A 27,748-nucleotide genomic window follows, 5' to 3' on the forward strand; every position below is an offset into this window, starting at 1 on the left:
CCATTAAAATGACGACGCACGTCTGCGACCTCCTCCTCCATATTCTCGGTCCGTTTGTTCACAATCGTTAATCTTGCGTTTCCAGTTATACAGAAACAGCTGAGGTGGTTGGTTCGAACGAAACGATAATCTATGGAGTTTTTCGAGCTTCGATACGTCTTCTCAAGGAGAAAAGAAACGCGAATTTTCATTGAAATTTCCATGAAAAGCTTGTCCGTGTTATTTAATTGCTCCTCGAGCGAGAAAGAAAAAGAGAGAGAGAGGATATTTATTTTATTTTCCCGAATATTTCGAGGATCGTGGAATTACGCGCTCGTAAAAGAAAAGAAGAAAAAAAAAAAGAGAAAGCAAAATTTATTCGGAAAGAGAAAGAAAAAAATTCGTCGAAATATTTCTTTTACGATCAATTTACAGGAGGCACGAAATATCGGCGCTTCGCCGTCCGAAAGGCACCTCTCTTAAAGCTTTCGCGATAACTAATGGTAACCAAAGGTATAAATAGAGTCTCGATAGGGGGGACGAAAGGGTTTGAAGAATCTCGGATACCTGAGCTATTATCTGTCCGTGAGGACCGAACTTTGGGAAATTCGAAAAATTTCCTGTCAAAAAAAAAGAAAAAAAAACTCGTCTTTTACGATCGAATCGCTCTACATAACCGATACGACACTTTCCACTCGTTGGACTGAGCTCATCTTTCTTTTGATTTCTCCTCTGATCACTTTCTCGCGAAAATTGACGCAAGCGAGTGACACGTAACGTTTCCTTTCGAGATCGAGAGAGAGAGAGAAATCGTTAGGTCTGCATTTCCGCGTTGATAATTCGTTGTGCGTGAGAAAAATGTAAAAAAATGGAAGCGTTATCCACGCATTATCAACCTCGGTTTCCGCGGGAAATACGGCAATCCGGTGCAAACGAGGTGAATTCGACTCGTTTCGGAAACGTTCGTGCATTTCCGTTCGAAATGTTCGGTTCGTTTCGGAAACGTTCGTGCTTTTCCGTTCGAATTGCTCAGTGCGCATCGTCCACGTGGAATACATATATATACGATTGGACAAAATTCAACTAAAAATGAGAAATAATTTTCGATGGAACGCGTAAATAAACATTGCATGCATTCTCTTGTAAATTAGAAAAAAAAATAGAAATTTTAAATCCTCTTTTTTAAACGCTCACGGATTAAATGAAATACGCAAGCAATGGGATAAGTGAATCGGTCACGTTTCAATAGTTGAGAAATATTCTGTAAATAAAACATCTGTTTTAAATCGTAAATTATCGATAGAAGTTTTTTCTTCTTCTCTTGCTTTTTTTCTCTTTATTGCAAATTAATCTTTTAAAGTCAAGTAATTAACATTAACATCGTATTAGAAATTCACGCGATGTAATACTTTTTTTATATACGTTCCATGCGATAAGAGTCGAATGTATTTAGAAACTTTCTACCTTTTTTTTTTTTTTTTTACCGTCACAGTCGTTTCGCAAAACTTTGCAAAACTATATTAATTTCAACGTTTACGGCCGCGTGACACATACGGGCGCATGTGTCGCCACCGTTAAAGCATTCTTTTAATCTAGCCACTGAATGTTTATGGATTAATTTCCCTCTTGTGCGTACACAATGTATTCTAATATATCGTTGTGTTTAATTTATTTTGGAGAGAAAGCAGTAAAAGTAATATTTCTAACTTCAGTTTAGATAATTTTTTTATTTTCCATTCCACGTCCAAGTCTTCTTCTTTTTTTTTTATTTTATAATTTTCAGTCTCTCTTCGTTTTTATCGTTATTTTGTTAAATTATCACCGTTTTGGCCCATATCTGGTGCATATCTATCTTGTAATTTGTATATTTGCCGATGGAAATAGCCGAGGACATCTCTCCGTATAAATATATTTCTTTAGAACACCGTTTCCAATTCTCAAGGTTCAATTTACCCGTACGCTCGTCAAATTCGAAGCGCTTTCCAAGTTAATTGGCCGCAGACAAGTTTTTCGCGCGATTACTTAAGGATTCGAATCATAAATATTCATATATTTTCCTATCCACGTTTATTACCGTGTATTTTTTTTCTCCCTATACTACAATTAATCGCGATGTTAATTTTTTTTTCTTAAACGTATCTGTCAAACTGAAGAGAAAAGAAAATAATTTCGTCCCTAGGTTAGCTCCTATTATATACCACGAAACCAATTTCGTTCTCGTTTTGTTCGAATAAAGTTACCAAGTTTCGGAGTAACGATGTCTGACAAATTCACGTCCACGTCCATTATTATAATGGAGCCACGACGGTTTTAGGTGTTTGGCCATCGACAGACGTTAACCCAGTTTAAAGTTCTCCCCGAGATTTTAGTCTGGGAGATTATAAATCAGCGTATTTCGGTATCGCGGAAGCCACGCTGGCTGCCTATTAATACATCCCCCCGAGTTTCGTGTCGCACTTAGTTGCACATCTGCAAGTAAGTTAGTAAGTAAGTAAGTAAGTAAGTAGCTACGGCGAGGCGTATGCGCGATGCGTCGTCGTTGGACGCGCGAGAGACGAATTTGATACCCGGCCAACTTGACCCGCGCGCGGAGAAAGCGAAAGACTCGTTGCGAAAAGAAAAGGGATGGCCCGGCTAACGCGACTAATCGATAATTGGAGCGCGCCGGGACCGAACGCTTTTTTACCATCGATCGATCCGGAGGCAGGTTACATCATCGGTTTGTTTTTGCCCGCCTCGTATAATCGCGGCACAAGTTGCGCTATAATTCACGTATAACGGTTCAATAGCATCGCGCGATATATGTATATTACCGACCGAGGTCAAGATTGCTCGCATTCCATATAGCTACGTAACTCGGCTTGTGGCCGAGTCGCAAAAAAAAAGTGTATCTCATTAAATTTATCTGCTCCCTCCTCCCCCCTCCTCCGCCCGAGAGAGCGATCCTCGATGGGCAATCGGACAATCGGTTCATCGATCACGATCGGTTCTCGGCCGCTGATTGGCCCGCGTGGGTCCGCGTGGGTGTTCACCGCGACCAACGACGATATTATATACCGACCGATCCTTGCCTTGAGATATAGCGCTACACCGCTTTAGAAAGTGCACGGCCACCGGACGGTTTGCAATTAACGGTTTCCACGTTTTATACGAAACGTTTTTAGCGTTTCGCTCGCCAACGTCGAATCAACGACAATAAGATTCTCATTTGTTTCTCTTTCTCCGGTTTGTGAGGGGAAAGTGAACGATTGTCAAATCAAGTAAATTTCACCGGGGTTACGATTCATGCCGCGAAACACTATATATATATATATATATATATATATATATATATATATATATATATATATATATATATATATACATGAAGTTATTTATGAATTATTCCCGCGTTTACGACGCGATCGACGGATTGATTGGATGGATTGTGTTTAAAGGGGAAACGCGGATTCGATGATTTCAATAACTGACAATGCGCAATTCTCTTTCTCAGGAGTTGGAGAGAGAGAAGTCACGGCTTGGGATCGCCGTGTGCTTGGACGATAATTACCGCGAAATGTAAATTGCATCCTCCGCGATTATATTGCGCATACGTCTGTGTCGCATCGACGATTTATATCGCGATGATTTTTCTTGTCGAGGACTCGACTCTCTCCGTCAACGGAGATCGAAAAAGTAAATAACTGGTTAAAAATTTCGAAAACAAACTTGCTTTACGGTAGCTGTTACGATCTGCTTCCTCAAACGTTACTCGATTATTTGCAATTATTATTATTTATCGAACGATAAATAAATCGAAGTGAACTTTATTCAACTATTAAATTTCTCCCATATATAATAGTAACGATCTCCGAGTATCGAATGACGACGCGAAAAGTAAACGGACGAGGAGATGATTCGATGAATCGTTTAAGAAATTACAGTTCTATATCCAATCGACCACGCATACAGATCGCGGGGGCAATGCGATAGATCCATCAGAGTTAATCGATTCGTTAAGACCAACTGGCCAAGTTTAATTAGTCGAGTCCGCTCTTCTTCCTCTTCCTTGGAAATCTATCATCGAAACGATCTTATGTATATATATATATCAACGAATGACCCAACTAATTCCTAATTATTAGATTTAAAATTATAAAATTATAAAAGATTTAAAATTTAGAGCAAGATATAAATATCGATACAGTAAATTTGGCGATTCCTTTTAGAGAGGAGTATAATACACGGGTATCCATAGCGACGCGATGGACCACCGTCGTCGAGGAGAGGCGCGTGTCGTTCGATCAACAATCGTGAAGCGTTTCAAATAGGTAATACGGTACAGCTTTACGAATCGAGTTAGAAGCGGGCGAGAGGAGTACAAATAACACCGTGGGATCGATCATCGATAGTTGTTACGGTTGTACGCACGATAAATTCTGACACGCGATATCGAACAGCTCCGGGGATAAATGGGGAAAAATGGGAATTGCAGCGGCATTCCAACGATCGCTTCGACCGCGCGCTCCGCTACTCGTTCTCCGTGACACTAATGGGCAGGCATGAAAGCCGAGAAATTTACGCGATCGATTTTTTCCCCTAGTTGGCGCGAGATAAACCGCGCAGTCTCGCTCAGTCATCGAATTCGCGGTTCAGCCGATAACGTCGGTATTCATTAACCGGCACGGCGCGCTCGAGATAGAAAACTCGCCCGTCGCCGACAATGTTTCGCGAATCGTTTCGAGATACGCGTTTTCGATAAAACGAGCGTTCCGTAAATTACCTTTACCCGAAATACACGCGAGCTAATAAATCCCCCCTCCCCTCTTCTCCTCTAACACGTTCAACGCGATTAATCGTACTTTCTCCTTTCGCGATAAACTCTTCCTCGTTTCCATTTTATCCGCGCTCGTAACACGCCGCGGAATCGTAATACGAATTCGATCGACGAGCAACGGTGGTCAAGTACTCACGTAGAAGGAAAGCTCGACTCGATGCGAGTGCTTGGGCACGCAGGTGAGGGCTTCCGATCTGCAGCACCCGGTGTCGTCCGAGCACCTGTGCAAGATGGCGCAGTGCGGGACGTAGGTGGTCGACGGGCTCGGGTACACGTCGCGAACTGGAATCACCCTTGGCCGTGGCCACTGGCAGCTCCCCTCCCGCGACACCTTGATCGCGTGTTGAAGAGCCTCTCGGATTTCCGCCGCTGGAACGTAAAAAAATTCCGTGCGGAAGAATTAACTTTTTTTCTTCTCCCCGAAGGAGAGCACGGTCGGTAAAGGAAATTCTAGCGAGAAGGAAGGAAAAGGAAGGAGGGAAGATGCGAAGCGACGACTCGGCTCGGCATTTCGAAACGAATCTGTAAGGCACGGTGACACGAATCACGCGAGCTTTCTATTGATTCAACGCGAGGATACCTCTAATCGCTTTCTACGCGTTTAACGCAGCGTCGATAATTATGCCGCGGCTATCTCTCGTTGCAATTTGTATGGGCTCGGCTATTCGTATGGGAGAAATTACATTGTATCTGAGAATCGATTAATCACGCTACGGACGGACGGACTGTATCGAAAATGCCGTGAAAGAATCTCGCGGAGGAACGTTGACGGATCCCGGTCGATAAAACACCGACTGTCGCCAGGACGCGAGCAGAAGATTTTATTTTACGAAGCAAATATCGACGGTGTAATTGCGGACTAGAGGTCTGCCACGTTGCCACGTTTACGTTAAAACCATCGGGGCCAAGTTCGGGCTTGGAGATTCGAGGCGAGGCGATTAACCGACTATCGTCCGCCAATTGTGAACGAGCCGTAACGAGAATCGAGTCTTTGAATCGCGGATAAAACGGAGGGTTGTGCGAACACTTGAAACCTCGTTTCGAGGAAACGATTCTCGAGGAGAGAGTTTAACGAGAGAACGTCCGCTCCTCGTTATTTTATTCGAGGAAGTTATCTTATTCCTCCTTGGTTTCCAACCATCATCCGAACAATCGACGAAAGTAAGGTAAAATAGCAGAGGCGGCGGCTCTGTTCTTCCACGTAAAACGTCGCTCGTCGCCCCGTCCCGTTCGGTTTGACGAAAAGGAAGGATAATTTCGAACGGAGGAGAATCTCGACGCGAATTTCATCGATCGAATCCGAATAAGAAAGGGAGGAGGAAGTTCGTCGTGTCCGTGGAATTATTTCCCCCGGTTTTAATCGTTGCCAACGATCACTTGCTGTATGCTAATTTTCCAACGTAGGCGTTGCTCTCGCGCGGCCGTGCCGCTGCTTGCCAGAGATTATATCGGCGCATTTACAATAGAGGCACGGCCGTCACCGCCGTTTAAACCACGTCGCTCGCACGTCGAACATCCAAAGTAATATATTCAAATCCGGAATGCGAAGAAACGATCTATGGGGACGAGATCCGATTTCCTCCCTTCGTCCCCTTTCCCTCCCGTTTCCATTCTACAATTTCCAAAACGGAATCCCATCCAAGAGAAGGAGGAGGGATGAGTGGTATGTATATCGGCGGTAGACAGCGCGTCGAAAGCGCGGCAAATCGATTCGAGCGGCTCGATACGAATTGGCGCGGGGAGAATACGGGGGGCGCGTCGCGTAACGCGCGAGAAAGTCGGAGTCGGAGGGCAAACAGGGATTGCCGCAATACTCGTAATTAATTTGCATATTAATAGGTCGTCCGTGTAAGTGAGCATTGGCGCGCTGATCGAAGAGGAAGAATCATTGGAGACGCGGTTGTGCAATAACGTAATTGTGCATACACTCTGCCATAACGCACTGTTTATTGTATTCGAGGAGAGATAAATAGAGGGGTCTGGAAAAAAGGGATCTGCAAGAAAAAAAAAAATTAATAATTTCGATTAGACTTTTTGACCCGTTTTTTCCCTCCCCCCTCATCGATATTTGCATCGGTGGAATAATTATTGGAGGAAGCTGGGGAGAAGGATGGCGTCGACGAGACCACCATCGTCGATTTAATAACGATCAATAACGGTTAGGAGAGAGAAAGAGTGAGAGGGGTTGGAACACATCATCGATATTTGCATAAATCGACAGCGTGGAATTTCGATTACGATATTGGACAAGAATAATTTTTCTCATCGAGGATTCTGCGTGTATTCTTTTTTTTTTTTTTCGCCAAAGGTACAAGTGGAGGGCATAAATCGAAGCCAACTTACTCTTCCCGTTCTTATTATATTGCTGCATGTTGCCCCTGGTTTCTTTGACGCTCTCTCGAGTGCCCAGAGTCTGCCACTTGTGAACGCTGTGCGCCGACATCGGGGGATAGTCGTTCCTCGATTGGTACCCGTTGTACTGCGCTCCTGTCCCACCACGATCACCCTCGTACGCTCTCGGGTCCCGATAATCGTAATTCTGAGTAACCACAGGCCTGGCCGTGGTGGTGGTGGTGGTGGTGCTGGTCGTTGTGGTGGTCGTCGAGCTGCTGCTCATCATTTTCGACAGGGTGGTCGAGGCTGAGGTCTCGTCTTCGTTCTCGTCCTCGTCCTCGGCGTAGTCCTGAATGAAGAAACAAATCTCGATGAATTTTTCTTTCTTTTTTTTTTTTCTCTCTGCGAGAGAGAAAGTTACGGTTTGAAACACTGACTAAATAAGATTTGCTCGCGAGATAAACTGGAAGAGTAGGAGCGAAAGAATCCAAAAAATATTAATCGCGATGCTTTTTTCGTGGGACCGTGGGTGGGCCAACACTCCCTTGGCCGTGGCCTGTGGAGATTTCCTGGCTAAGATAAGGTTAATAAACGAATTTGCATCTCATCGCGACGCGGCATTCTCGAGGAGCGAGCCGTCCGGAAGGAGAACAGAGACCTACTTAATAGCGGTGCGCAACATCTGGATCCTTTGATCTCGAGCCGCTTAATAGAAACAATCCCTGTGACCGCGTGTATGCGTGTACGCGTCACACGAATCCAGGGAGAAATTCACCGTGGATGCCGTGGTTCGGTCCTCCCCCCGTCGACGGCTTTTGCATGGCTGCCAGCTGCGAGCCTCTCGTCAATCCGATCGACCGACACTCGAAACTCGTGTCAGTCTGCCCAGTTTCTTTTTCGCGTGCCACGTACGTTTTATGCCGCACTCGAGATATCCCGATTCGATCGCGCTTGCGCGGGTCACGCGTGCGCGCGCAGCCGCAGCAAAAAACGACCTCGACTCACGAAAATTTCATTTCGTTCTGTAACGTGCGAACGCGCACAGCCACCACCGCGCGCGTGGCGAGTGTGCGCTCGAAATAAATGTCTGGCTCGGAGTAATCGAACGGAAACGATTCGAAGGCAAAGAAACGATCGTATGTTTTCGCTTATCCCTTGCCGAGTGACTCGGATCTGATAACGAGCGTGTCGGCGGCAAGAGCCGGCCGGGATAAAACTCGAAATAATTTATACGAGGGAAACGGTGGAAAGACGGGTGGAATTGACTCGTTCGCCTCTCGGACGTGCACACAATGCGTCCAATTACTCGAAAACCGATGTATCCGTCGGTTGTGCAACGTCGCGTTCTCTCGCGTTCTACCGCGTCGATACACGCGGTAATTCACCTCGCGGAACGTTGGACGGAAAAAGATGGATCTCCTCGAGGAGATTGTTTCGAAAGGTCGGTGAATAACGACGTTGTTATCGCAATTATAGATGCAGCTTCTGTCCGTTCGCATCGCGATATTTATATACGTTTAACATCGTTCCCTCTCGAAAGGAATTTAATCGCCGAAAAAAAAAGGAAAAAGAAAAACAACCTTACCACTCTTTGATCCGAAAGTATTTCGAATCCCCCTTCCTGCCGTACGAACGAGATGAAACGTAAAGATATCGTATCGTCCACGCTCTTTGATCCCGCGGAAAAAGCAGAGAGCGAATTGGGTCGTGAATAAATTAGTGCTAGTGGTATCGTATAAATGATACTCGGGGAATCAGACTCAGGGAAGAGGTGAGATATGGGCTGAATTTAAAAACTCCTCTCTCTCTCTCTTTCTCTCTCTTTGCAAACCTTCGCTACCTTCGCTCTCAGTGTTTACTCTTCGAGATCGCATCCTCCTCTCCTCCACTTTATTCCTCCGCTCGTCGAACTTTGTTATGTACACGGATGAGTAAATACGGGGGGGTATTATCGAGCCCGGCCGTGATTAGATACCAGTCTCCGTTGGAGAATAATTAAATTGAATGGTAAACGGTGGCGATAAAACGGCGGTAAAAGGAGAATCAATTTCGAAGAATCGAGCGGCCGCCGCGTTTTACAACGGCAACAGCCGAGTCAAGGGTCGTTCGGAGCTCGTGAAAATTCGCGATAAAAATTCTTGGACGGTCGTCGACGCGCTATTTATTCCGATATCGATCCCGAGAGGGGGGGGGGGAGGGTTCGCCCATTCATTCGCCGAGGAATTCGCGCTCCTTCTTCCAACTTCGATAACCATCTTCGCCGACTCGAAACTGAGACACACTCCCATCGATTTCCCTGCCAATTTGCGAGAGGCTCTCGCGACGACGATTCATCGAAAATACCCGATTCGTGAAATTGCACCCGATTGATTTGCACGGAACGAGCCGGAACGAGCGGCCGATTTAATGGAAAATTCTTTCGCATCGATCGATACGGAATGGCGAGATCGTGAACGGAGATCAAGCTGGTTTATATGCATACCGGCCGGGTGTAGGAACGAGCACGGTCGTTAACTGCATTATCGCGCATTGTCTTCGCGCCGCTATAAAATATTAGGCGCGTGTATCCCCCTTGGAAAAAGATCACGGCGTGTCCCGACTGTGACTTTTGCGAAAGCAACGCTAACGATTACATTTCGTACGCGCGTTTTCGATTTGTCCGCGTTTTCATGCTTGAAATGCGAACGTATCGGCCGCCCATTTTCCCAACCGGAACCCCATTCGTCCATTCCGGAACTCGAGTTCGCAAACAACGTTTTGCCAACAATTTGCACCGGAATCAATATTTTTTTTTCAACCCCTCGCTCTCGAACGTTAACAACCGTATTCTTGCCGCATCTCCTGTTATTAAATATCGGAGCCAACCATCGCGTTCCGACCGCCGGACCACCCAAATAATCCTAGTCCCGGTGGTCCTCCTTTAAACATCCTCGAAACCCCGTTATTTGCATTATGGAAATTTTGGCTCGCGTAAAAAAAAAAAATACGTGTAAATCCTAATTTTTCATTCTTAATTCGATTATTCTTAATTATGGAAATTTCAACTCGCGTAAAAAAAAAAAAAATACGTGTAAATCCTAATTTTTCATTCTTAATTCGAATATTCTTAATTATAGAAATTTTGGCTCGCGTAAAAAAAAAAAAATATGTCTAAATCCTAATTTTTCATTCTTAATTCGAATATTCTTAATTATGGAAATTTTGGTTCGCGTAAAAAAAAAAAATACGTCTAAATCTTAATTTTTCATTCTTAATTCGATTATTCTTAATTATGGAAATTTTGGCTCGCGTAAAATCTTCCGTAAAAAAGAAAAACGTCTAAATCTTAATTTTTCATTCTTAATTCGATTATTCTTAATTATGGAAATTTTGACTCGCATAAAAAAAAAAAAATACGTGTAAATCCTAATTTTTCATTCTTAATTCGAATATTCTTAATTATGGAAATTTCGGCTCGCGTAAAAAAAAAATACGTGTAAATCCTAATTTTTCATTCTTAATTCGATTATTCTTAATTATGGAAATTTCGACTCGCGTAAAAAAAAAAAAATACGTGTAAATCCTAATTTTTCATTCTTAATTCGATTATTCTTAATTATGGAAATTTTGGCTCGCGTAAAATCTTCCGTAAAAAAGAAAAACGTCTAAATCTTAATTTTTCATTCTTAATTCGATTATTCTTAATTATGAAAATTTTGGCTCGCGTAAAAAAAAAAATACGTCTAAATTTTAATTTTTCATTTTTAATTCGATTATTCTTAATGCAAAATTCTCTCTCTCGATTTATATTCGAAGATGACGTCAAGTTTGATGATCAAAATTGAAAGCGGCGGCTCGAACGAAGGCTAGCCGAGTTTTTCGAAGCCAAGAAGGGGAAGAGAGAGGGAAATGACGTTACTCCCTCTTACGTCTCTTTTTTTATCGATATTTTTAAGGATGCGAGGTATTACTCGCGGAAAGACATATAGGGAGAATTACAATAACGAGGAGAGAGAGAGAGAGAGAGAGAGAGAGAGGAGAAAAATGCAGAAAGGTAGGAAAGCGAGTGGATGGAAAGGGGAAGGGATGGATACGTGTGATTCCCATACGAATGGCAGGTTGATCGTTCCGAGAAAGGGATCGCCTGGCTGCCAGGCTGTCTACCACCGGCGACTCGCTACCATTGAACATGGGAGGCCATATACCGACCATGATCGTCATTGATAATGCATTGTCGTAAGTTCTGCGAACGGATTCGCGCCCACCAGGCTAATCGATATGAATGACGATCGGCCGGGACACCGGTGGGCACTTTAATCGTCTCGAATCATACCTCTCACACCTGTTGAATCACCGTGCGAACCACCAATAACCGGATCGATTAACCGTGGAAAACCTATATTTTACAACCTGCTTTCTTTTCCCTTTACAACTCTTTATGATAGGATCGATAGGTAGGTTGGTACAGTAGCAATTGTCTTATCGTGGCCGGGACGAGTGATTTATTTGACGCTCTTGCTACCCGTAATATACCAGCCGTTCCGTCTATACGCGTATATATACTATAGATATATATATCTATAGTCGAAACGTTTAAAACATTGGTTCGTGATCGTGGCACATTTGTTTTTCCCTCGCTTCGAGGAGCTCTGCTACTAGAGTTCTGTTGTGGCGATTGTTTTGAACGTTTTTTGTCGCGCGTTAATTACGAGATAACGATCGGCAGAGAAACGAGTCCGTACGAAGAATTTCGTGGGGAAAAAAAGTCGTTAAATAAGAGCAAAGTACTTTCGAACCGCGAAGCTTGGCTCCGTGCCAAAACGCGCGAAAGTGAAATGCGTCGCGAAGCCGAAGTTCGAATAAGCTTCCTTCCGTTATGGTGGAACGACTTTGTCGATCGTAACAGCGTTAATAATTCGCTGCGCTGCTCGTGCTTGTCCTTGCTCGTGTGATGAACGTGAAAAAATTAGAGAACACGTAATCGACGAGTGTTGCTCACTTTCGAATATTCGAATCTGTATATATATATATATATATATATATTTATTTATTTATATACGAATCGATAGGACAAGATATAATTAATAAGGATGCGATGGATATATACGCGTGTAGTACGCGTAATATAATAGGAACGCATCGGTTTCGTCACGTGAAACTCGATTCTTGGAGTACGTGGCCTCTCGCCGGATGTACTTGTCAAACAGCTTTTTTCCATCACCCGCTTCCTACCAGTCGGGACATATTTTTTTCTTTCATTCTGCGTGCCACGAGTGTTCGGTACGCGGAATTTTAATTCGCAAAAGGTGAATCGGAAAGGACGGTTTACAGCTCTTCGCGGCGATCGATCGATTGTCCGCGTTAGTCACAGTCTCGCGAGCTTACGATTCACAGATAATTTATGATTCTCTCTTTTCCCTCGCGACAACAACGTATCTTCAACTCGTTTCTCTCGTAACGAATCCTTTCTAATTTCCGATTGAAGCGCGTTAAAAAAATTGATAGAAATGGTCGATTTTGGTCGTCGTCGTCACCCTTCCGAAATACCTCTGATGTCAATTTTTCGAATTATTCCGATTCTCGGAACACGGATGACGCGCTCGGTGTTCTCCATCTCAAAGGCAAAGGCTAAATCGGGGACGGTTGCAACGCTTGCGAAACATCTCATAAATCTTGGAGAGTGATGAATCTACTCCCGAATTCCACGAGCAGATCTCTCTTTTTTTTTCCCCCCCTTCTTTCTTTCTCCCCATCTATCGCGATTAAAGGGTATATAATGGGAACAATGAAAACGAGGGAAAAATGCCCTCGTCGGGACTCATTCGTCCATCGAACGAAACGAAACGAATCAAGTAGCGTGGTGCACTTTGACACGGTTCATTTGCGCCGACCAATGAGATCATCCAGAAGTTCTCCGACGCACAGTTGCCGGCCCGTTAATAGGGAGAAGGTGCAACGGGTGGATGACATCATCTCGTATTCACGCCTTGTAGACCACGGTACACACAAGCCGTCGACACTCCTTAGAAAGTCCTCGAGATAAATAAACTGGCTGGAGATTTATTTATCCGTGCTTCTTTGATACCAGCCACGATAAATCTATCGCGGGACCTCGGCCGTGTGTGTATCGGCCGATCGATCTCAACAGGGAGGACAATAGCCGCCACTTCGTAGCTTCGAAAATTATCGTGGAACGTCATCATCGTCGTCGTCGTCGTCGTCGTCGTCTCGTTTCCGTCGTCGAGATCCTTTATCTCGATTACTTAATTATATTTCGAAAATCCGTTCGATCGGTCACACCGCTACCGATGTACCGACCGAGTATCGACCGTGGAACCATCCACGATTCGCCTTGTCCTCGCCTTAATTAACCGGATTGCGTTTGCATTCCGCGGTGTGGGACGCAATATACACGGCCTTCCAAGCTTTTCTCCACCTTCGATCGGGATCGACACGCGCGGAATACGCAGCTGAACTGAATGAAACACCGCGTAGTATTTTTGTTGTTTGGCTCGCATCGAGTTTCTCGTACTCGATCGAAGCGACGACAGCAGGAGAGAAGGGTCACGGATGAGAGAGAGAGAGAGAGAGAAGCGGATTCGTTCAGGTGGTTTTCAATGAAAGAACTCGTTCCTCGGGCCAAATAGGGTCGCTCCATTCATTCTGTCTCGGAACGATCGAACGCGGAATATCTATTAGCGTTTTAGAAATATAACCGTCTCCTCGTGTACGTATACGATTTCTAACAATTTCGAAAATCCTTCCCCATCCAAGGGAGGAAAAAATATAAATACGATCCCGTTTCCCGCTCTTACGATCGAATTAAAAAACACGAGTTTGAGGGAAAATTATATTAAACGCGTGTCGTAGGAGGCCGGCTCTTACGATATTATTAATATTCATAGCAGCCGGATGACGGCTTGCGCGAATGCGGTCTCCGATTCGAGGCGACCACGGTTCCGACCAATTGGACGATCGCGCGCTTTCAAAACGGTAGCGTGCATTTTCAACCGGGTCAACTATTTTTATCTCATCGCGACGTCCTCTCCCGGTCGTTGTCCATCGCGCGCCACGCTTTCCCTCGCCGCCCCGAGAGCAGCGGGTAAGTCTCTCTCTCTCTCTCTTGCGCGTTCTTAATGCATTCGAAAAGTTTCCATCGCGACGCGATTAAATTATTCATTCTCTTTTCCTTTTTTCCTCCCTCTTTTTCCTTCTTCAACCGTCGCTCAAGGATAATCGAATCTTGTTCTCCTCTTAATTTATCCGCACGGATCGTAAAGCGGAAGGAAGAATTCGATTCCAATGGAATATTTCGAAACTTCTCCTTCCTTTAATTTGCACGGAAGGAGAGAAATTTCGAACGATGGAAGGAATGTCTGGACGCGGATGTACGAATAATACGTGCATCCATCGAAATTCAATCGATCGGAGTGGAAGCAGCACCCGTTCCCATTCGGCCGGGACAATGGAACGATGACGTTTTCTCCACGATCGAATCCAATTGACCCCCCCGTGCCGATGGTAATTTAAACAATGGCAGAGATAAATATCGAATATATACGGGTCGTGGAATAAAGGGTCGCGATCTCTCTCTCTCTCTCTCTCTCCGTGAAATAAGGATGCGCGCGCATCGCGGGGCCCCGTGTTGCCGCTACCACCGCCCCCACCACCGCGGCTCGAGCAGGTGTCCGTCCAGCCGGACTCGCGATTTACTGCCTGTGGTGGCGTGAGAAGATAATTAAGATAATCGATGCCGATGGGGGCCATTGTTCCGCGAGCTCGCCTCTCCGAATGCCGAGTTACACGCCGCGTTACACGCTCCCTTCGCCCGTTCCACGCACCTTTCTCCATGCGTATTTTATGCCGCCCGGTAATTACCGCTTTCTTCTTCTTCTTCGACGACACTCGCCCCCTCCTCTCTCTTCCTCTCATAAATATATCGTATATCGTGTAGCGCTCATTCACCTTTTTTCGACCTTTCATCTAACGTTTTTTTTCCTTTACAAGTCTCGGAGAAACTTCTATTCTCGAAAGTATCGATATTCGTGCCTCGAATAAAGTAAAGTAAAGTAAAGTTCTCTCTTTCTCCTCTTCCACCCGTATATATTCAGCCCGTTATTATTTATTCATCAACCGCTTTATCGCGGTTTTTACAAGAGGCTTCCAACGAGGAGAGGAGGAAGGGTTTAATATCCGACGGATACTACAAGGCTGTTCCATTGCTCGACGGGTTTGGAAATATCCCGCGTGACTAATCATGCGCCCGTGACGCAACGAAAGCTGGCTTTTCAAGTCAGAAGCGAGTGGAAAAAAGTGCGCGTTTCTCCACGTGGCCATCAACCCATCCTCTCCCTCTTTCTCTCTCGTTTTCCTTCGATATATTCGTCCGATTTAGGGGTAGTTGCGGACAAACAAGAGCAGATCAAGAAAATGTATTCGCGAAATTCGACGAGGGTCGTTGCCTCCTCCCCCTCCCCTTTGCCTCTCCACCTAGCTATTCCCGTTCCGCTATGATAATCGGTGACACGGATGATTATTCCTCCTCCTCCGTGGAAAATTACCATTGTCGCGTGCGCTATTATCGTACACAGCGTGGAGGATGGCACCTTTCCACGCTGTTCTGTGTACGTGTTTTCACCTCTGACACGTTTGTTTGTTGTTGTTGTGCGCGCGACGGGAGAAGGGAGAAAGCGAGGGGAAAAGCGAAAGATCAAAACTTCTTCTCTCCGCGAAAGAGAGAAAGAAAGAAAGAAAGAAAGAAAGAAAGAAAGGGACACGCATCCGGGAAAGAGGCCGTTTGCATTATCGACGGCTGTAAAGGTGGTGAGTCCTCGTTCGTTAACAGGAGAACAGGTTTCTCGAGGAGAGAAGAAAAGCGGCGTGTAACCGCGCGTTTAACAACAACAATGAAGCAATTAAGCCGCGACCGTGTCCGCGCCCAGCACGTACGGAAGGGCAACGAGGCCTGTTGTTACGCGAGGCGTGCCAGGTACAAAATTTCTATCTCGCCGCTGATCGCATCTCGCGCATGCGCCAACATTGCAAGAAACTCTCCGTGGAGGGGATGCGCGCCGAAACGTTTCGCATTTATTTTCGACTCGCGTGTGTATTCGGCATGCGCCGATGACGCGTCCATCGAAATTCCATTCTTCCTCTCAATCGGCCGATTCGCGCCGATTAATATTCGCGCCGAGGGTTGAAACAGCTTCGAGGAATTGACGCCTCGACCGAGAATGCCAATCTCTCTTTCGAGATCCTTATTTTTCCTTTTTTTCACTCCGAGACAAAAGGATACCGCGCTTCGATATATACGTCCTGTACGTAATAAAACGTTCCCAATTTCCATTCGATCCATTCGAAATTTTTCAATTCGTGATTCGAGCGATATGGAAGCGTAATAGCATAGGATACGATGATTAATTATCCTTTTCTTTTATTTGCCGGATTTGTTCTGATAAATTACATTAATGTTTTTATATATTTTATTACATATATTCTTTTCCTTAAATTGATCACACGAATATCGTTGTCGCTTGAATAAAATGTTCGGTCTCACAGATATAAGAATAATGTGGACGAAAAGTGTTGTCTTCTTTTTCACTCCGAGACAAAAGGATACCGCGCTTCGATATATACATCCTGTACGTAATAAAACGTTCCCAATTTCCATTCGATCGGGGTCGGAATTTTTCGATTCGTGATTCGAGCGAAATGGAAGCGTAATAGCGAGGATACGATGATTAATTATCCTTTTCTTTTATTTGCCGGATTTGTTCTGATAAATTACATTAATGTTTTTACATATTTTATTATATACATTCTTTTTCTTAAAGCATTGATCACACGAATATCGTTGTCGCTTGAATCAAACGTTCGGTCTCACAGATGTAAGAATAACGAAAAGTGTCCGTTTGATTGCATTGATGGAAAGTCGCCGATTCGAAAAAGCGATCACCGACCCCCTTCCCCCCCCTTAATCGGGGACGTCCCGCGATTAATCGCGGCCGCGAGCGGTAATCGCGCGACTCGATCGGCTCGTGCTTTCCCTCGAATTCTATGCTAATTAACCCATTAATTGGCCTTCGCATGCGTAACAAATTGAGCACGCCGATGCGATCGCGATAACCAATTAGACTTCGCCGTGTCGCTTTCCTCGCGGGAAACGATCGCCAATTTACGGCGATGGAATATCGATTTACGACCAGCCGAATCGGCTGTGAAAACTGCCAACCAAGAGAAAAATAACCGAGTCGTAAATTTGTGAAATCTCTCCGCGTATATAAGTTTCTTCTTCTTCCTCCTCTTCTTCTTTCGATTACGCAACCCCGTCCCCCCCTCGAAGTCGAAAGCGGCGTCTCCCCCTATCCGTCGATCAGGATTTTCACGCGTCGATCGTGGATCGTTGGGTGTGGAACGCGCCAAAGGTGGGACACGCGAGGTGTCAAATGTCAAAGGTGAGAATTCCATTCGAGGAGGTAATCACGAACGAATGGGTATTAATTTTAAACGCGTGTTTCATTAACGCGTCCTCGTAGCGGGGGCCAATTTAATCCAACGTTTCTTCGTTCAACATCCATCTATCCAGCTGAATTTATGTAAATAAATAAAATAAAACAGGGTGAAACCATCCCCCTTTAGCGAGTGTCGCGATCCGAATAGTTAAAAACGACGAAAAGGATCGAGGGCAGGATCGATCCTTTTCGTTTACCTTTCGAGTTAATCTCGATCAACCTCTTTGCAATTTTCGCAAACGCATCACATTTCTCCTTCCATCCTTCTATTTTGCTCCTTTCGAAAAGAATGCAAGCTGAGAGAACTCAATCTCTCGTTACGAAACAATCTTCCGTTTTATTACCGTTTTATTATGATTTTAAATGGCGATTCGAGGACAACCTCGACGGACGTATTTTCCGCCGATTATTGTATTTATATCTTCCTTTCCTTTTTATCTTATTCTTTTCTAGAAGATCCAGAGCGAGCGACGGGATTTCACGAATTTGTGTTTCGATCGAAAATTTATTATTATCGGTGGTGCGATTGAACGAGGCGTTTGTACAAGCTCGACGAGAGATGCATCTTCCTTTCCTTTTTATCTTATTCTTTTCTAGAATTCAGAGCGAGCGACGGGATTTCACGAATTTGCGTTTCGATCGAAAATTTATTATTATCGGTGGTGCGATTGAACGAGGCGTTTGTACAAGCTCGACGAGAGATGCATCTTCCTTTCCTTTTTATCTTATTCTTTTCTAGAAGATCCAGAACGGGCGATGGGATTTCACGAATTTGTTTCGATCGAAAATTTATTATTATCGGTGGTGCGATTGAACGAGGCGTTTGTACAAGCTCGACGAGAGATACGCGTGTAACTTGTTTCTCTTGGCGCTTAACGTACCGCGTAATATAAATTATCGTGCTCTCGTATGAATTATTTACGAGACGTACACACACACGTATGTATACACGCGTACGTTTTTTAATCGATCGACGCGTCGACAGAGAGAGAGAGAGAGAGAAAAAAACTTGGAAATAGTTGATTCGTCTTCGATCGATAAGAATTCGAGTTAAACGAGCTCGTTCGTTTAATCGTAATACCTTCGCGACTGGAAAAAGAAGAGAAAAAAAAAAAATAAAAAAAAAAGCATATCTATGCGGTGATGAAGCACGAGAATACCGAGGACGTAATCGAGTTGTCGCCAAAGACAAAACTCCCCCTTATCGGATAATAATGTTGGCGCGCGAGATAAAGCGGCACGTCTCTCTTTCTCCCACCCGAGTGATCCGACCGTGTTGCATAAATATTGGGCGTGCGTGCCAACGAGCGCGAGTATCGTCGTAAAGTAGCGTCGGGCCATATACATACGTGTATGTAACGACGAAGGAGCAAACAGACGGTTGAACATCTATGTAAACACCGTCGTCGGACAGCGGTGTAAAAGAAGCACGTGTTTTCTGGAAGCCGCATTCCGAGATCGCGCCTCGAGATCTCCTTCTCCTTCTTCTTCTTATTCTTCTTCTGTCGTGGAAAGGAGCGTAAACGTTACGCTCTTAGCACCCGTCACGTTGCGTCATCAATCGCATCCAGATCGAGTCCAAATAAATATCCTGTCCGACTTTTCCACAATTTACGAAAATTGTTGCAGTAATAAGGATCCCGGCTCGAGCGTTTAACTCGTTACGCGATATTTGATCCACAGACGGTTTATTACGGGAAACGTGTCACGATTCTCTCTGTTTATCGGGACGGACTATGAACCGGCTAACAACCAGGCATTATTCCAATCTTTGTTAAAATTAATTCCTTTCGCGAAATTATTATTTATTTTTCTTCTTCTTTTCTCTCTCTCTCTCTCTTTTTTGTTTCTTTTACGATATAATATAATATTAACGATTCAAAGAATTCACGCACCGTTACGTCGAGCAGCGATATCTCTCGATTCCACCTGTCGGTAGATAGCGGTGGTCGCTCCATGTTATAATTATATCTCTGGTGCGCGCATTAGCGACAGCCGCGACTAATCAGTCCCGGTAAATTGCGCGAATTACATCGAGTCGCGACCACTTGACGAGCACCGCGTCGTATAAATTGGATAATATATCGCGCTGTACGGGATAATTACGAGCGAGGCGAAGGGAGATTCGAGTAATAAATCACGCTTTACGGCGCCACTAGTCGATCCCCCGATTTTTCTTAAAAAATTTCGATCCGACTTGAGAACTCTCGAAAGATCCGGTTAACGAGAGGGAGAGAGAGAGAGAGAGAGAAAAATCGAGGCAACCGACCGAAACGTTTTATTAAGACTCGTTAAGCAACGATGACTGTTTAGAGCTCCTAAATCTTACCGTTCCCTGAATCGACGGCCGGCAGTCGCGGAGGGGAGGGGATATAGCGCGATAAACGAGGGCCAATGAAAATAATCCCTCTCGTCGTAAATTAAAGAGGCAACGCTGCGTCCTCGGTGTGAAAACCGTTTCGAACTGCGGTGGTCTCGCCGTCCAGCGAATCGATCCACGCCACCAATTTAAACGGCGAAAACCAAGTGTATATATATATCCTTTTTTCTTCTTTTCGAGAAAGAAAAAGAGATTCGTTCCTTCGTGGATTAAACGAATCTAGAAAGGATAAAATCTAGAATAAATGGAAAGATGTGTAAATCAAATTCTGCGTTAAATCGAATTCTCTCTCTGAAAGTTTGCCAGATATCGTTGACGGTTGTACGGCTGCTAGTTATGCAGCCGCCGTCTGCGCGCGCATTCCTTTCGGGATTTTCGGGCCCATTGTCATTCCCCCTGTTATTTTCTCTCGTAAACAGGCACATTTTCAAATTTTAATTCGGTGGATAGTATTCGAGAGGACGTGATCGCCGTAAGAAAACGAATTCTTCCATTTCGAAAAGGGACGAATAATGCGGATCCCTTTTTAATCCGTTCGAGGAATGGAACGTCACGCGAAATCCTTCTCTCCTTCCTTCCGAATCGCGTCACGCCGATTTTTCACCAACCGATCCTTCTCCCGAATTTTCTCCTCGAGAAGAAGAAGAAGATGATGAAGAATCCATCCATCCATCCATCCAGCCTCGGTAGATTAACGGTTGGAGGAGGCCGGGCAAAAGCGCGGCGTTCATCGCCGCTCGGTCCGTGCGTATATGGGATCCGTAATGATCCTGCGAGGTTGGCGATAAAGCCAACCTTATTAAGATCCCGTTAAGGTAAACAAGCTTTCTTCCTTTTCTTACACGATCCATCCTTCCAGATAACTCGGCCTAATGCTTTTTCGAACGAAACGACTCCGTTCATCCCTGTTCTCGGTGGAGGGAAGGAGAGGGAGACGGGGAGGGGTGAGAGGGAAGAACGTGTTATTTTAACCGATCGTTTCTTTAACGCGCACCTCCTGCCAAACGAAATTACTTCCAACTCGTTTCCGCTCGCCGCTTAATAGAAATTTCTGACACGGACCGGTTCCCTCCCTCCCCTCCTGCTCGAGGAGGAGGAGGAGGGGGGAGGAAGATGGAGCGAATGTAAACAAAATCAAGCGTTTAATTATCATCCACCGATTTCCAATCCCCTCCTTCGATCCACGGTGACTAGCATCCTCCTCCTCCTCCTCCTCCCTCCCCTCGCGTTTGGCCCACGAGCGGGCTATGAAAATATTTTTGGATTCGATCGGTACGGTTTTTGGAAACATTCCAAAAAACGAACAAAACGAGGACGACCCGAATTTTCCAACTTCGATACAAACTTTTTTAACCGTTCTTGGGAGGAAGACGTAGCGGAAGATTTTGATTTTGCCGCGCATGCGCGAGCATCTCGAGTCTCTAACGTGAAATAATTTTATACGCGATAGAAAAGAAATAGAGAGGAAATTTACTCGTCGAATCTTATTAATCGCGAAATAAACGAGAACGATTTCGATGATTCGAACGAAGAGTCGAAGGTTATCGAATGGAATGAAATTATTCGCGGGGAGATTCGACCTGCGCGATACCTGCGCACGGTTGAAGTGATCGCTGGATCGACCTGGAACCGTTCCAAATTTTCAACGCGCACACCGTTTTGCATGGTTTAACGCAAGCCTGGAAATTTCGAGATACGGCCAATTTGCCGCGTTTGGCCAAACATCTCTAATAAGCCCGAGCGGGTATAAATTGGACGCGCGGGGACGAATAATAGCGGGCGAGTCGCGTTTACCGACAATCGGTAATACCGCGGATGTTAAATAACTCGGCGGTATTACGTTCGTATTCGATCGCGTCTTTGGATCGCGTCCAAATTCTCGGCTATACACAAATTCACGGATGCGTTGAACGCATTTGAACACAGCATCCGTGAAACAATTCCGTTGACTAACTTTCTTGGGAATTAATTGTAATACCGCGTGTGCTGTGTTCGCTTCGCGGTTACCACGGTACTTACTTACCGATGAAAATCCGTGCGAATCATCGATTATAATATACGGGCAATTTCGTTTCACCGCGTGTTTTGAGAGCGCGGATACACTGCACTGCTCGGCCGGCCAATATAATTTAACAACGTCCCGCGACATTGTTCCACTTTTAATCTTTCGAAAACCGCCATTTATCAACCCCGACGTTCCTTCTCCTGTTTAACCGACGACGATGACAGGTTTAAGAGGCCGGGTTGGGAAGACGTAAAATCGATCGTGTCTACGATACGACGACGACGACGGCATTGGTCTCAAGGCTGGGTGTCGGCCGCTTACCAATTCCTTCCTCTCTTTATTTTCGCGCTAATTTAAATCGTAATAAGGCGTCTTATTAGCATACCCGGCCATGAATCGATGCGGCACGATGATACGACTTATTTTTCAATTCATCGAATCCGAATGCAAATTATCGGCGCTTAGCCGCGATGATTAAACGATCGCGTCGATGAATCATCCTCGTCTCGCCAGATTACGTGGCGATATCCGCAAAATCGTCCTCCATCGAGTCTATTTTTCTTTTCCATTCGTTGAGTCGAAAAAGTTATTAAAAAATTGAAACAATCCTTAAAATTTATCCCTAACTATTACCTAATCAATCTCCCTTGTATCTCACTCCATTTACTTCGACAAATTATCGAATTACCTCGACTATTAAATTCTCGAAAAAATAAAAGACTCGATTAAACAATACTCGCCCAACGTATGGAGGCAAAGAAATCGACGAATGGTTTCTCGAAAATTTTCTTCTCCGTTTTTAAAAAAAATTGTTAACGAGAAAAAGGAAGAGAAACCGATCGCGAGCCGTTTAATCGAGTTTAAACCGCGTTTCGAGCAATCTCGCGCGGGTGTCAACGCGTATTCGTTCTGACCAGTTAGCGGAGAATAACGATCGGCATTAAAATTTTACACACGGTCGTAGAACCGATAGAGAGCCGGTATCGAATGTCGGTTGGCCGACGATTGTTCGCCTGTTGTAACGATGTTGAAACGGCGAATTAATCATTGGAAACACGCGCGCGATCGCCTTCTCCCGCGCGTAACGATGATCTCATTAAGTAATGATGTTTTCTTCTACCCGATTGGAAGGAAGGAAGGTAGGTAGGTCAATCGTTGTCGCGAGTACAACGATCGCGCCGTCTGAATATATATATATATATATATATATATTACACACATATATATATATACAACGAGAAGGAAAAACCGCAACTATATTCGGAACGATGATTAACGAGCGACGACGATTATTCCTTATCTAAGCATTTAGCTCCCTCTTCGTCGTCGCGGCCTTCTTTGTTTCTCGCGAGCCGAGCCTCACCCTGCCCCGTCCGTATTTCTCCTCTCTTCGTCGTCCGCCTTTCCATTTTTTCGATCGAGTCCTCTCCCTCGAATTTCCGCCACGCATTTCGAATTTCGATAACGACGCGCAAGAGAAGAGAGAGATCGGTGAAACCGCGCGCCGAGAAGCAACTGCACGTAGGATTGCTCAATTACCCCTCCCTGCCTCCCCCCACGCGGGGATAATTCCGTCCGTGGCCGGCACGTACAAGTAAATCGCCGATGGAACGTGGCGGGTTTACCTTTGTGGCGAATTGGCACAAAAAGAGCGAGAGATCGCGACGACGCGATTTCTTTTTTTCTCTCTCCGTCTCTTTCCCTCCTCTTTCCCTCGCTACGGTGTAGAATTAACGTATTCTCCTCCGCGGGAAGTCTCGTTTCCAAGTCACTCTTTAATTTAATTCTCGTTTCCCTATCCCGTATTTTTCAACGTGATTCTTTCGAATATATATATCGTTGACATGTTTCAACATCGATTATAGAAACGTTGTTTTAAATTTTGTAGCGGCACGTGGCGATCCCTTGGAATCGCAAATCTAGTCCGTCGCCTCGCGATGGATAACAGCTGTGCGCATTTCGATTAACGCACTCCGTCGTGTAAACTCGCGCACGAAGCACACGAAGGGAACGAAACTCGCCTAAATTTCTTAATATCTTCTCCATCTCGATTTCTCGTTTAAGCGTTTTCTTCGTTCGTTGGGACCGAACGAGTTTTTTACACGTAAGCGTTTATATTTCTATCGCCGTGGTACGAGTGGTGGTTCGTTAGTGGTGACGGTTTTTTCGGCGAGACGTGTGGTCTCTATCGCTCATAGCACGGTAAAAAAACGTCAGATCGCAGCGCGACTGGCCACTCGCCGTTACCTAAACTATATAATATAATAAAACTATCGAGATAACCGTGTCTCCACCAAGAAGCTAATTTCATTTTTGCGATGAAACTGACTCGGTTTAACTTTTTTATACAAGTTATGTATATAGCTTCTATATAAAGATAATTCTACATTTATTTATTTTCTCGAGCAACGAATTCGAGTCGAAATTTTGATTCTGAGCAAGTTCGAAATATAGAAATTAGGATTATTTTATCATCGTACGATATGAAAAAAGAAAGAAAGATAGACGGTTCCTTTCGAAGGAAAATATCCTCGAGGTTGATCAACTAGTAGTCTCGGTTCGTAAAGGGAGAATCAGCGGTATCGTTGACCGACCTCGCGCGGTGTCGATTTCTCAGCCAAGCTATCTCTCTCTCGAGGTCTCTCGTACCTGCGGATGTCAGGTCGAGAATATTAACTCGAATAAAAGCGGTTTGCGGTCGGTTGTTGCCTACATTGCCAAGGTCGGTCTAATCCCCCTTGCAGTAGGTAGCAAGGGATGTTTCGTCTCGTCGATAGCAGTTGGGGCTTTAATGGGCGGCCAGCTGCTGGAAAGCGCAGTGAAATAATTCCGAGAATCGGACAACTCGTGGAGAGGTTTCGCGATCCGCGAACGATTCTCAACGATTCTCATGTTTAATCTCTGCGTCGACGAGCGGGAATTCGAGGATGATCGAAACGGATATTTATCGAAACGTGTCCGTAATAATCCGAATACTTCTTTCCTCGCCCGTCCAACGTTTATCGTCGACCAACAATAATCCCGATAATCCGGTACGCGCGTATTACTTCGTATTTATTCGTACGTGTACGAACGTTGAAAAAGAAGGAAGACGACTAACCGTATTAGCGACGTCCGCTTGCGTGCCCGCGTCCTCGACTCCCCCAGCCTTCTCTTCCTCTTCCTTCTCGTTGTCCGACGTGTTCAGGTACTCGTCGTAATCCTGTTCCAGACTCTTGGTCTTCGGTTGACTATCGTCCACCCTCGACGAGGCCCTGGCGGCATTGTTCTCCGCGCCCTTTTTCCGCTCCACCAGCGTGCCGGTCGACAGATAGCCGGCCAAATTTTCACCGCTCGCCCCGTGCAGAGATTGCTGGTAATAATAACCGGACGAGTTTCTCGTCCCGTGTACGCGCGACAGCAACGGCCTGGTCAGATTCTTGGGCTCGTATCGGAAATTGGCCGAAAACGACCCGTCGCGTCTCGCGTACTTGTCCATCTGTATGTTCCTGTAATCCCTCTTGATGGCGGACCTCGGCGTGGTCGGATCGTCGGACGTCAACTTTCGTATGATCTCGTCGTAAGTTTTCAACGGTGACTTCTTCCTCTTCCTCTTCTTCTCGCTCTTGTAAAAATCATTGTCCAGCTCCTCCTCCTCCTCCTCCTCCTCCTCTCCCTCGTTTCGATCCTCGCTCCCATCCTTCCCGTATCCCTCGTCCTCCTCCTCGTCCTCCTCCTCCTCCTCCTCCTCCTCTTCCTCCTCCTCCTCCTCCTCCTCCTCCTCTTGCTCTTCCCGTAGATCGTCGTCCACGTCGTCCACCTCGTCTACGCCACTACGATACTCGTAGTCTCCGAAATAACCGGTTCTCTTTCCATCCGTTTTCGAGTAGCGGCCGGTGGAATTGAATCTCCTTCGTATCGAGTCCTCGTGCCTCCTCGACGCGGCCTCGTCGGGATGACGGTATCTCTTCCTTCTAGCTTCGTGGGGGCGCCAACCGTGGCTCGAGACGGCGAGCCTCCTCTGCTTCCTGCCCGCCACGTTCCTCCACCAGGATCTATGCTTCTCGAGCAGGATATCCTCGTTGTGGTCGTGGCTCGGCGGCTTGGCCGACTCGTAATCGACCTCGTCCTCGTAATAGTCCGGCTCGCCGCGACTCCTCAACCTTCGTCGAGATCTGTCTTCGAATCTCGGATGCCTGGGATACGCTCGATCCCCGTATCCTCTGCGCCTCTCGTTCTTCTCGTGGTACCAGGCGGCCGCCTCGCGATAACCGCCTCGCCGATACCTGGCCGGGTAACGCGCCGCCAACATCCGCCCGTGGGTCCTCGAGATCCGTGGATACGATCTCTCGTGATACGGATGAGCGTCGTCGTCCTCTACTTCTACTTCCTCCTCCTCGTCCTCCTCCTCCTCCTCCTTCCTCCTCCGCTTCCTCCTCTCCTCCCCCCCCTCGCCCGCTCGATGCTCCTCCCGGTCGAGGAACGACGAGTCGTCCTCGTAGTAGTCGAGCTCCTGCGACCAGGACGACGATCGCCTGTCCACGAGGTCATGACGATTCCTCCTCGAGGATGAGGAGGAGGTGGAGGAGGTGGAGGAGGATTGCTCGTGCCTGTGCCTGTGCCTGTGCCTCGCGTCGTACGCGGCGTCCTCGTTGGGACGGTGCTTGGACGCCTCGGACGCCAACACCGCGCAAGCTATCACGAGGATCGGGATTAACAACAGCCTCCTGTCGTACCGCGCCATTTCTTCGTCTTCTTCCCGTGAATCCTCGATTCACCCTTACATCTTATCGTCCGAGAGATCGAGATCGAGATCGAGAAAAATCTCAAAAGTTTGTCAGCGATGCATCGCGCGACCGCGACGCGCAACCTCGTTTCCTCGTTTCCTCGATCGAACGAGATAGATGTGTCGTCGGTGGCCACGTTCGAGACATCCAGATGGGCGAATTTTCGATGGCCCGCGTCGGGAATAAGGGAGGGAAGAGGGGAGAAGGAAGGTACGGGGGGTGAGAGAGAAGATCGGATTCCCTCGAGCCACGTGGTGGTTTGATATTGTATAGATGGTTGGATGTCAGCGAAACCCGGGAATCTGTCCTATCTATCTATCCATCCATCCATCCAACGTCCCGCAACGTTTGCTTTCGTTGGCCACGTTCCAGTTCGCTCGATTCCCCGGCACAAAGTATCCCAGCAACGGGAAACGACGACCTTAGCGTAGAGTAACGATTCCGTTCACGTTTCGCACATTTCTAGTTCGTCGTTCGCGCGGGTGTCGCGCCACCGTTCTCGCGAACCCTTCGTGGGCGAAGAAGGAAAAGGCGGTGACGGTTTGTCAACACGTCGAAACGTCTCTCGTCATCTCTCCCCTTCGACGGACGAGTTCGATCCCGAAAATTTTGCTCACCGTTGCTCACTCGTCGCCGAATGCCGGCGCGCACCGCTTCGTTCGACTCGAGTTCGGTTGAGACGGGACCGAGATAACGGCGAATCGTATCGCGGACCGAATGTCGCGGCCGACTGAGGCCAGCCTCTCCGCCGGCCGCGCTGCTTCACAGATCGCGGAACGCGTTGCGCATGCGTGCGCCCGATATTCTCTCCCGCCCCTCACCCGCCTTCTCCGCCTCCCCTTCGTCCCTTACTCACTACCTGTCTGCTGCTGCTCTCGTGTGCACAACGGCCACGCGCACCTTCCATCCATGCGTGTGTACACAAGCTCCCAAAACTCGATATCGTCTTCCCGATCGCTTCTCTTCGCGCCCATTCTC

At 46.2% G+C, this 27,748-nt stretch overlaps 1 protein-coding gene across 1 annotated transcript in view; it reads right to left on the reverse strand.

Moving 5' to 3' along the window:
- LOC100577397 (trichohyalin) overlaps positions 1 to 27,519 on the reverse strand; it is a 49,165-nt gene extending 21,646 nt beyond the window's left edge. Inside the window, exons 1-3 of the mRNA XM_006569299.3 lie at positions 25,105 to 27,519; positions 7,139 to 7,478; positions 4,932 to 5,164 (exon numbers count right to left, since the gene is read on the reverse strand). Coding sequence (XP_006569362.2) covers positions 4,932 to 5,164; positions 7,139 to 7,478; positions 25,105 to 26,727 — 2,196 coding nt within the window. The 5' untranslated portion in view covers positions 26,728 to 27,519. The remainder of the gene's footprint in view (positions 1 to 4,931; positions 5,165 to 7,138; positions 7,479 to 25,104) is intronic.
- Positions 27,520 to 27,748: the final 229 nt, after the last annotated feature.

This window comes from Apis mellifera, linkage group LG4, assembly GCF_003254395.2.
Source record: "Apis mellifera strain DH4 linkage group LG4, Amel_HAv3.1, whole genome shotgun sequence".
Classification (NCBI taxonomy): domain Eukaryota; kingdom Metazoa; phylum Arthropoda; class Insecta; order Hymenoptera; family Apidae; genus Apis; species Apis mellifera.